General features: G+C 37.8%; 1 protein-coding gene across 1 annotated transcript in view; it reads right to left on the reverse strand.

The window, feature by feature from the left end:
- Positions 1-11,022, reverse strand: part of LOC107117670 (transforming growth factor beta receptor type 3-like) — a 42,859-nt gene that overhangs the window by 27,577 nt on the left and 4,260 nt on the right. The window contains exon 2 of the mRNA XM_015419829.1: positions 9,336-9,432. Coding sequence (XP_015275315.1) covers positions 9,336-9,351 — 16 coding nt within the window. The 5' untranslated portion in view covers positions 9,352-9,432. The remainder of the gene's footprint in view (positions 1-9,335; positions 9,433-11,022) is intronic.

Below are 11,022 nucleotides of genomic sequence, written 5' to 3' on the forward strand. Positions count from 1 at the left end.
TGCGACGGTCACCTCAAGGCTGGACTACTGTAATGCTCTCTACTTGGGGCTGCCTTTGTTGCAAATCCGGAAGCTGCAGCTAGTGCAGAATGCTGCGGTGAGGTTGTTGATGGGTCTCTCCAGGCGAGACCACATCCGACCGGTGCTGCATGCGCTGCACTGGCTGCCTATAGCATACCGGATTCGTTTCAAAGTGCTGGTGCTTACCTTTAAAGCCCTGAATGGCCAGGGTCCGGCCTACCTAAGGGACCGCCTCTCCCCGTACATTCCCCCAAGAGCACTGAGATCGGAGCAGTTCCGCAGGGCCTGTAAGACGGAGCTCTTCCGCCAGGCCTTTGAGGGGGAGCCGCCGCCGTCACTGTTCCATCAATGATATCCTAACTACCTACCCCATGTTGGGGTAGCTGCCACCCAATAGATCTGGAAAACACTCTTCCTGGAGCTCCTGCTACGAAGAACTTGGCCGCCAGTGTGGGACGTCGTCCATCTTGGATTTTATGTAAATAATTTTAGCACCAAATTTTATATCAGATATATTGTTTATTATGCTGCTGTTGTATTTATATTTTAACCTTTGTAAGCCGCCCCGAGCTGAATTACTGGATGGGGCGGGATATAAATCTCAAAAATAAATAAATAAATAAATAAATAAATGTTAATGGACTGAATGCACCTCAAAAAAGAAGAAGGATATTCTTACAATTGAAAAAGATGCAGTTGGATGTGATATGTTTGCAAGAAACACACATTAAATCTTCAGATCAAAAGTATTTAGAAATGAAGAAATTTGGGGAGGTTTTTATTTCTTCAGACAAGGAAAAGAAAAAAAAGGGTTAGTAAGATATGTGAAAGACTATTTACACCCAGAATTAGTACATGATCCTGAAGATGGTAGAATCTTGATGGTCAAAATTCAAAGACAAACCAAAATAGCCCTGATAGTTAATATATACACACAGGGGTAGAAAAAGAGCTAGGGGAACTCATTAGCATAACTCATTAGCATATGCCACACTCCCTGACATCACCGGAAGTGTGTCATAAGGCCACACCCCCTGACATCACTAGAAGTGTGTCATAAGGCCACACACCCCACCCCTCCCGGCTGCCATCGCCAGCCTTGCAGCTCCACTGCCGAGCCCCATGAGGGGCCCAACGGTAGACCTGCAAGGCCAGCAGAAGTGCAAGGAAACCCCGCAAAGGCCCTCCCTGGCCCCAGGCAGGCAGGGGTGGGGAGAAGCAGGGAGGAAGCAACTTACCCTCCCTCTTCTCCTGCCTCCTCCTAGCTGAATGAGGGCCGGAAGCGGGGTGGCCGAAGCAGGGGGCGGGGCTTCATCATGTGCCCCACCCCCGTACCTCACCCGGGGGAACTGTGATCCCCCGTGATCCCCCCCGAAACGACCTCTGTATACACACCTAATCAGCATCATGATAAATTCTATCAACTTTTGCAAGACCTTATCTCAAAACAAGACTTTGAAGAAATGTGTTTGATTGGAGATTATAATACAGTATTTGATAGAACCTTAGATAGAAAAACCGAAACTGGAAAGCAGAAACAAGGTAATGAGCTTCCTAAGAACTTTTTACAACTTGCAGAAGAATATAATTTGGTGGATGCCTGGAGAATAAGAAATTTCCAAAAGAATGACTCTACAAATTACTCTGCAAGACACAAGTCATGGTCAAGAATAGACATGTGTTGGATCTCGTTGACAATCAGTCCATTCAGTTCAGTTTATTCTGTATATCACCAGCCCAATTACAATCATAAATGACCTGGTGGAAGCAGAGATCTTACCAGCAACATTTGCAGATCACAAACCTTTACTTTTGACATTACAAGACTCATCAAAGAGGAAAAGATGGACTTTGACTACTTTCCTTTTGAAAAATGAAAAATTTGTAGCAGACTCTAAAAAGGAATTTCAAATATTTTTTAAACAAAATATCCAACCAGACATTTCCATTTTCAAGGTCCACACAAGAGGATGGATAATTAAGGAAGATGCATATATTAGGAAACAAAAGAAACAAAAATATACAAAGATTGGAGAACAACTTTAAAAAGAAGACAAGAAAAATCAAGGTCTCTTAACTGAACTAACAATAACTAGTATAAATATGTTACAACATCAAATGAATTGTCTGTTAACACAAGAAATAGCCAAAAAAAAAACCTTATGCAAAACAAAACTACTTTGAAAATGCAAACCAACCAACCAGATGGCTAGCCTACAAATTGCAGAAAGAAAGAGAAAAAAGACACATAAAGATATTGATAGATGAAAAAGGAGAAGAAAAAACATACCTAGAGACCTGTAAAAGATTGTAGAAACTTTTTATGACAAGCTATATCAGAAAAAAGAAGCCACACAAAAAGACGTTAAGGACTTCCTTAAAAAACAAGACAAAAGAGTGATTAACACTTGGAATTCACTGCCACAGGAAGTGGGGGCGGCTACAAGCATGGACGGCTTCAAAAAGGAATTAGATAAGCATATGGAGCAGAAGTCCATCAGTGGCTATTAGCCACAATGTATAGATAGGGACTCTGGGGCAAGTGATGCTCTGTCATCTTGGTGCTTGGGGGGGGTCAACAGTGGGAGGGCTTCTAATGTCCTGGCCCCACTGGTGGACCTCCTGATGGCACTGGTATTTCTGGCCACTGTGTGATACAGAGTGTTGGACTGGATGGGCCTTTGGCCTGATCCAACATTGGCATCTCTTATGTTCTTATGTTCTTAACACTCCCTTTGCCCTTCAAATTTAAAGGAACTTTTCCTTTCCTCTTATTACCCTCGTTCTCTTTATTAGCCGCTTCTAAGTTCCATCTCTCTACTTTCTATTCTCCTCCTAAACTGGGAAAACTCTTCTTCGGCTTCTATTACCACCCTCCTCCAGGACCTAATTTTGGTGAGTCTGATTATTAATTAAAGTTACTTAGCTTCGGTTTTTTCTGCTATTTGATGGGAATCCAACTCTGTGGATTCAACATGGCTCCTCTTGTGCTCGCCTCGGCTCTGCAGTCTCGCCTGGGCTCCTGGATAAAACCTCCTTGCTTCAGGACAGCTATTTATGACCATGGGGTCGCCACCCCTTGGGGCCATAAACTAGAAAGTCCCCTGCCAAACCTCTCTCTAAGGGAGAGAGTTTGAGGTGATGAAATAACCTAAGAAAGTTACAGGAACAGAGGAGCAAGCTCTAAACGCTCCCTCTATCATTGAGCCCGCTTACGTATGGTACGGTAAAGAGAAAATACACTCCAGATTTAAGAGACATGTGGTAAGAGGGGCACTAAATAAAATTTGGAATGAGATAAAGGTGAGATTCTATAGAAAAATCCCTAGATGGGTTTCTCCACTAGAAGCGTTTACAAAACCTTCACTTATTTCACCGAGTAAAAAAGGAAATTATGACGCTCTACTGGAAAAAAACCACAAACTAAAAACTGAAGAGAAATTGGCACGAGAAAATAATTTATCATGGTGGGAACATGCAATAATACGAGATAGATACAGTAAAGATGACGGTAAAAGGTTTTGAAGATGGAAAAAATAAACTTGACAAAATTTGGCTGTCCTCAAACGATAAATTAATTCAGAAACTTTATGGCTTCCTATTGGATGACTATGAATTAGATGAAAATATTAAAGAAGTGATGATATCTTGGATGAAAGATTTGGGGGAAGAGATAGAACAATGGACTAAAATATGGAAATCCGTAAGATACATGAGAGCTGTAGCGTATAAAGAGAATGTATATAAAATGTTCCACAGATGGTATTTGTCCCTGCATAATATAGTGAAGTGTTATAGTAATGCATCCAATTTATGTTGGAAATGTAAATGGAATGTGGGGACTTTTTATCACATGTGGTGGAAATGTAAGAAGGTGCAAAACTATTGGAGAATGATACGCAAAGTAATACAAGAAATTTTAGATCTGAATCTAAAAATTTTAGATCTGAAATTTATTTGTTAAATATGATACCAAATGGATATAATTCCAAAGATTTATACTTAATATCATATATAATAAGGGCTGCAAGAATGTTATTGGCAAAGAATTGGAAATTAGAAAAGTTACCCTCTAAAGAAGACCTAATGTTAAAACTGTTAGATCTTGCACAAATGGATGACTTGAGTTTAAAGTTACAAGATAAAAACAAAAAGGTACAAAGCAAAAGATGAACAAGGGTATATAACTGGGTAAAAAACTTGGAGGATGGATAGACTCTGAAAATATATGTAATCTGTGAAGATGTAATGTCAAATGAAAAGCAAAAATAAAAGTTAAAAAAAAAGAAAGAAAACCAGAGCCATCTGTTTCTCTGTGTGGGCTTTAAAATATTCAATTACGTTTAATATAGTTCTTACATTGTTTCTGAGTAGCCTTTTTGGTAAGAAGCCTGCTTGATCTTGATGTATTATTTGTGTCAAAACTATTTTCAGTCTTGTTGCCAAGATAGAGGCTTAGATTTTATCATCCACATTTAATAATGAAATTGGCCTATAGTTTTTAATTTATCTCTCAACTGTATTTTGTTTGTGTATTAAAATAATTAAAGCTTCGTTCCAGGTCTCTGGTATTTTGTTTTCTACTAAAACATTATATATTACATATTTTAAAGGTATTATTAATTGTTCTTTAAAAATCTGGTAAAATTCAGCCGGAAAACCATCAGGGCCGGGTGCTTTCCCTTTCTTCTGTGTTTTTTTTTTTATGCTTCTGTCAGTTCAGAGATGGTAATTGGGTCATTTAACATTTTCTTTTGTTCTTCTGTAAAGTTTTTTACAGCCTCCAGCTGCTGATCTCCGAATGCTCCGTCACTCCATCTCTCCTCTTAAAGCTGTAGCTACAAAATAGAAGCAGAAAAAGAAAGAAAGCAAGAGAAACAAACAATAGCTTTTCTATCTTTTATATTAATTACAATGTGCGAGATGGTAGAAGCAATAAAGAGGCAAAAAAAGGAAAAAACACCGGGGCCAGATGGACTGCCGGCAGAATTGTACCAAATTTTTGAGGAACATATAGCTAATCCTTTAAAAGAACTGTTCCAAAAGATAGGAAAAGCAGAAATGATACCCGACTCTTGGAATCACACAGTAATTTGCTTAATACATAAACCCAATTCGGATGCAAGCGAAATTAAAAACTATAGGCCAATTTCCTTATTAAATGCTGACTATAAAATATTCGCTAATATTTTAGCCTTTAGATTTAAAAGGGTCCTGTTCCAAACTATACATCAAGATCAGATGGGGTTCTTACCGAAAAGGCAAATGAAAAATAATTTGCGTACAGTTATTGATATATTAGAATATTATTAGGTACATCCCGAAAAAGAACTTGTCTTAATGTTTCTTGATGCGGAGAAAGCCTTTGATAACTTGTCATGGGAATTTCTATTACAAAAACTAGACAAAGTGGAATGCGGCCAGTATTTTTTGACTATGATCAAAGCCATCTATAAAAAACAGTATGCTAAAATACTCATAAATGGGGATACCACCAACAATATAGAAATTCATAAAGGTTCAAGACAAGGTTGTCCGCTATCACCACTGTTATTTATTTTTGTGTTAGAATCTCTGAACAATTATATACGAAAAAATGACCAGATAAAAGGCTTAACAATAAAGGGAGAAGAATTTAAACTTCTGGCCTTTGCAGACGACCTGCTATTTATACTAGAGAATCTGAGAACATCGATAACTTCCTTGTTGGAAGCGATTAAAATGTATAGAAATGTAGCAGGCCTTAAAATAAATTATAAGAAAACAAAGCTGGTGCTGAAAAACTGTCAACCAGACACCATTCAGAAAATTCAAAAAACTACGTCAATGGAATTTGTGAAAAAAGTTAAATATTTAGGCGTAAATTTGACCAATAAAAGTAGCTCCTTAATAGAGGATAATTATTATAAACTATTACAGGAAATGAGAAATGATTTGTCTAAATGGAAGGACATACCTCTATCTATTATGGGCAGAATAGCGGTAGTTAAATGAACATACTACCAAGATTCTTATTCTTGGCACAAAACATTCCTCTTTTTTTTTAAAGACCCCCGGAGGGGATTTTTTAATTTTTTATAATACTACATAAACTACAAAGAAAAGAAAAAGGGAAGGGGAACTATAACTAAGGAGAAAGGAAAGTAACCCACACTAAACTAAAACCCCAAGAGTAGTAGATCATTACCCTGTTAGACTGCAGTTAGTAATGAAAAAAAAAACCCTGTAAATAAACAATATACTTTGTGAGATCCTGTCTTTCTAAGCTTATGTGTTAGTTTATTACTTGTTATGAGAAGATTTCCAGAGCATCTCCTCTAGCTCTCTTCGTAAGGGCAATTTTCAGAGTCCTTCCGCCTTTACATCTATGCTAACTCTCTCTAAAGTCTTAATGGCTTCTTAGACATTCACTCGAAATTCTGCAACCCTCCTCCGTCTCCAAAGGGATAACACCGCCAATCTTAAGCCTCTTCCTTCTTGGTCTCATCCTCGGGGCCCAGTGGCATCTCACAGGCTTCTTGATCTTGAGGTCAGGTTCAAGCTCTTTTCTATCAACAGAATTTAAGACACTTTCTGAAAACATCTGCCGGGAAGGAGTTAAGTCCTTGTAAATCTTTTCTGTTTCTCTCATGCTTTCCCTCCTTGTCCCTTTGAAATCGCTGTGAGTTTTAGTGTCCATCTCTTTTGCTTTGACAGCCCTCTGTTCCATCTTTTCTGCTATTGTTGCCAAATGCAGCTGCCGAGACACGAGTTGTTTATTTATCTTGGCAAACTGATGGTTAATACCAACAAGTTGCTCAAGAATCGGCTTGATTGCTTCTGCTATGAGTTCTATCATTTCACTTCCCTTCTTCTTGGAGTTGTTTTCGCTGACTTTTTTGGAGTGTCCGCCATTTTTACACTTTAATTCCAATATAAGGAAGCTAGGAGCTAGATAAAATTACTAAGAAGTTTGTTTGGTACCCTAAAAAAGCAAGAATAAGATGGAAAATACTACAGGACAGAAAAGAAAAAGGAGGTATGAATGTATCAAATTGGGTTTTATACTATAAAGCAGCCACCCTTGTTTGGATAAAAGAATGGCTTCTGCTAGAAGATAAAAGAACCCTAGCACTTGAGGGGCACGATCTATTTATGGGCTCTGGTTTTCTTAGATGCCGAAAAAGCCTTTGACAATGTCAGTTAGAATTTTATGTTAGAGCAATTACTAGCTTGGCAATGTGGAGAGGAATTTTATACAATGGTTAAAGCAATATATACTAAACAACAAGCCAAGATATTGGTTAATGGGGACTTATCACAAAATATTGAGATACAAAAAGGAATTAGATAAGGATGTCCACTTTCCCATTACTTTTTATTTTTGTACTGGAAACATTGAACAATATGCTCAGAGAAGATACGTAGATTAGAGGTCTGAAAATAAAAGGAGAAGAATATAAGTTACAAGCCTTTGCAGATGACTTGGTATTTATTTTAGAAAATCCACTAGATTCTGTGACCCAACTTTTGAAAACATTGCAAGAATATGGTAGAGTGTTCGGACTGTAAATTAATTTTAATAAAACAAAGCTTACTAAAGAACAAATTCACAAATTGGAAGAAACTTTAGGTATTGAAGTCCAAAAGAAGGTTAAATACTTAGGAATAAATTTAACAAACAGATGTAGTTCCCAATTACAGGACTATTATACAAAACTTCTAACTGAAATTAAGAAAGATCTAGAGAAATGGAAAGACTTGCAGATATCCTTGATGGGAAGAATAGCTACCATAAAAATGAATATTTTACCAAAGTTGGGTTTTTTTATTCCAAACAATTCCAATTATGCAAAATCAACAATATTTTAAAGAACTTGATAAACTGGTATCACAATTTATATGGCAAAACAAGAAGCCAAGAATTACATTAAAAGCCCTGCAAGATGCAAAAGAAAGAGCTGGATTTGCTTTGTCAGATTGGCTTCTATACTATAAAGCAGCTGCATTGACCTGGGTGAGAGAATGGATTACTTTGCAAAATACAAGGTTATTAAAATTAGAAGGAAACTATTTATTATTGGGATGCCATGTATTTGTGTGGTATGATAGAGATAAAATACATAAATAGTTCAAGCAACATTTTCATAGAAGAGGACTATTATTTATTTGGTATGGGAAAGTATGGGAAGAAACTAAGACTTTTTATACTAAAATACCCAAATGGGTCTCACCACATGAAGCTTTTACAAACCCAAATTTAGTTTAAAAAAACTTATTGTACAGATATGAAGATTTGTTGGATAATAAAAACCAACTAAAGACAATAGAGAACCTCAAAAAACAAGATATAGGTATGAGTTGGTGGGAAAGAGCAAAATTAGAATCAAGATTTGTTAAAGATAAACAAATGGGTTTCTATGAAAAGCCAACTGAAACAGATAAAATATTGATCTATACTGATGATAAGCTTATTAAGAAATTGTATGTTACAATGTTAGAAATTAAAACCCAAGATGAAGTGGTCAAATGTTCTATGGTTCAATGGGCTCAAAATTTTGGCCATAATATTGATTTAGATCAATGGTCTAAGATATGGGAAACAAATATAAAAATTACCAAAGCAATTTCTTACAAAGAAAATATTTATAATTTTTTTATAGATGGTATGTTATACCAGATAAGTTATCTAAATTTTATCCTAATATGTCAAATGATTGTTGGAAATGTCAAAAAAGGTTGGTTCTTTCTTTCATATGTGGTGGACTTGTGAGAAAAGTAAAAAGTTTTGGGCTTGGATAGATGAAATATTGCAAAAAAAAATTAAATACCAGAATTTTGTACCAGAATTGTTTTTGTTGAAGATACTTCCAGAAAATTGTAAAAAGCAAGATTCACTTCTTATTGTATATGTAGTTACAACTGCTAGAATATTATATGCTAAATATTGGAAAAGAAAGGAGATACCTGCCAAAGAAGAAATAATAAAATACTTGAAACTGCTGAAATGGACAAATTAACTCTAATTTTGAAAGGACATAAAGAGGAAAACTTCAAGAACACATGGTCAGGACTTTACAGTTGGATTGAAGAATACATTAAATGAAACGTGAACACGACCAAAATAGAGGACAATGAGAACATCTACATTAAACTGCGCAAAAGGTATATTTAACATTATAAGATGTAGAAATATACTTTTATTGAGAGATGTAGGGACAACTTAATAGTCAACTCAAAGAGTCGGAGATTCTCCCATTGAATGTTTGTATGTACTATTGTTTGTTTTTGTTTGTTTGTCTTTGTCTGTTTGTTATATAAAAAAAAATATTTACCCGCAAAAGAGGTCATCAAGTGTGTGGCCAGCTGACAGCCCCAGCTATCAATCTGCTGCTCTGAGGCCCAGAAAATGAGCTCAAACACTTGGCAACTCTAAATGAATGAAAGCAAAGAATAAATTCCAGAAAATGTCCTCCCTGAATAGAATTAATAGAGAAATAACAAGATAAATTCTCGGCCACAACAAGATAAGATCTTTCTGAATATTTTCTTTGTCAGTGTGGAGACAGAATGGTTCTGAGATTTCACAGGTCAAAGAGAAAAGTGAATGGAATAATCCACAGAGCTTCACTGCCACTCATCTTACACCTCAACCAATACCTCCTCCAGGCTTTCTTTGGGTGAGACTCTCATAGGTCATCTTTTTATTCTAGCTGTACAGCAAGGAAATGGCTTTTAGTTTAATGTAGTGCACTCCCCATAATATTTCTGGGTCCACTAACAAGGAGTACCAGAATGAACAAGATCTTAAAACAACTTTAATATGAAGAGCAATTGAAACATCTTGTACCACAGTCTCTAAACCTTGTTCTAGAAGTAAGGTCAAACGCTCTTAGGGTAGAGTGGCCTAACTTGGAAATTCCTGGAAGTCTGGGGGAATGGAGTCTTACAGGAGGAATCTCAGCAGGGTATAATGTCATAGAATTCACTTTCCAAAGTAGCCATTTTTTTCTAGGGGGACTGTCATCTGGGGGAGATCTCCAGGCCCCACCTGGGGTGTTCCCATGGAGAACCAGAGAAGCCTTCTATAGAATTGTTGACTTGTGCACTGTAGCATTGCGAGCTTTGGGTGAGTACAGCCAGCTAGCTCTTTCTTTTTTTCCTGTTTACTATCTCTCCCTTATAATAATTGAATAGTGGGCACCAACGTTCTAAAATTGGCCCCTTTAGGCCGGAAGAACTGCCACTCAGAAGACACTGGCTGGGTTGACTGGCTGCTTTGTGCAGTCCCGCCCAGCGTTCCAAGGTCATTTGCATATGGAAGCTGATTGGACTTCACTCCATTCCACACCTCAAACTCCCCCCCCCGCAAGGCAGTTGGAATTTTCAGTTGCATAACATACCTCATAGGGGAGAGGAGAATGATGTCAGCTGCTTTGGTTACCACTACAGGGAAAGACTGCCCTTTCCCTAGGCAGAGGCTGTGGGGTGTGTGTGTGTGTAAAACTTAAGACAAGCAGGCAGATAAAGGTTGGTTGCCAGGAAAGGACATAGGGTTGCCAACTCCAGGTTGGAAACTTCCAGGACATTTTAGGGATGAAGCCTGCTGAGGGTGGGGTCTGAGGAGGAGGAGGAAGAGGGGGACCTCAGACAGATACAATGCCATACTGCCCACACTCCAGACAAGCTGTTGCCAGTCTCCAGGTGACAGCTGGAGAGATCTTAAAGCTTTGGTGCTAATTCAAAGTGTTGCAATATATCGACAGAGTAGTGTTTTGGAAAATCTTGAGGAATTGTTTGGTGCATTTACGATGGGGCTCCTGGGGAACTATTGTTGCCAATCTTGGCCCAGCAGCCATCAAACCATTCTCTTCAACCCCCTGCTGTGCAGCTGACTTCCCCCTAGGGTTGCCAATCTCCAGGTGGGACCTGGAGATCTCCCACTGTTACAATTGATCTCCAGATGACAGAGATCAGTTCCCCTAGAGAAAATGACTGCTTTAGGAGGGTAGACCCTATGAC

This window comes from Gekko japonicus, unplaced genomic scaffold (assembly GCF_001447785.1).
Source record: "Gekko japonicus isolate JY-2015 unplaced genomic scaffold, Gekko_japonicus_V1.1 scaffold2683, whole genome shotgun sequence".
Lineage (NCBI taxonomy): Eukaryota > Metazoa > Chordata > Lepidosauria > Squamata > Gekkonidae > Gekko > Gekko japonicus.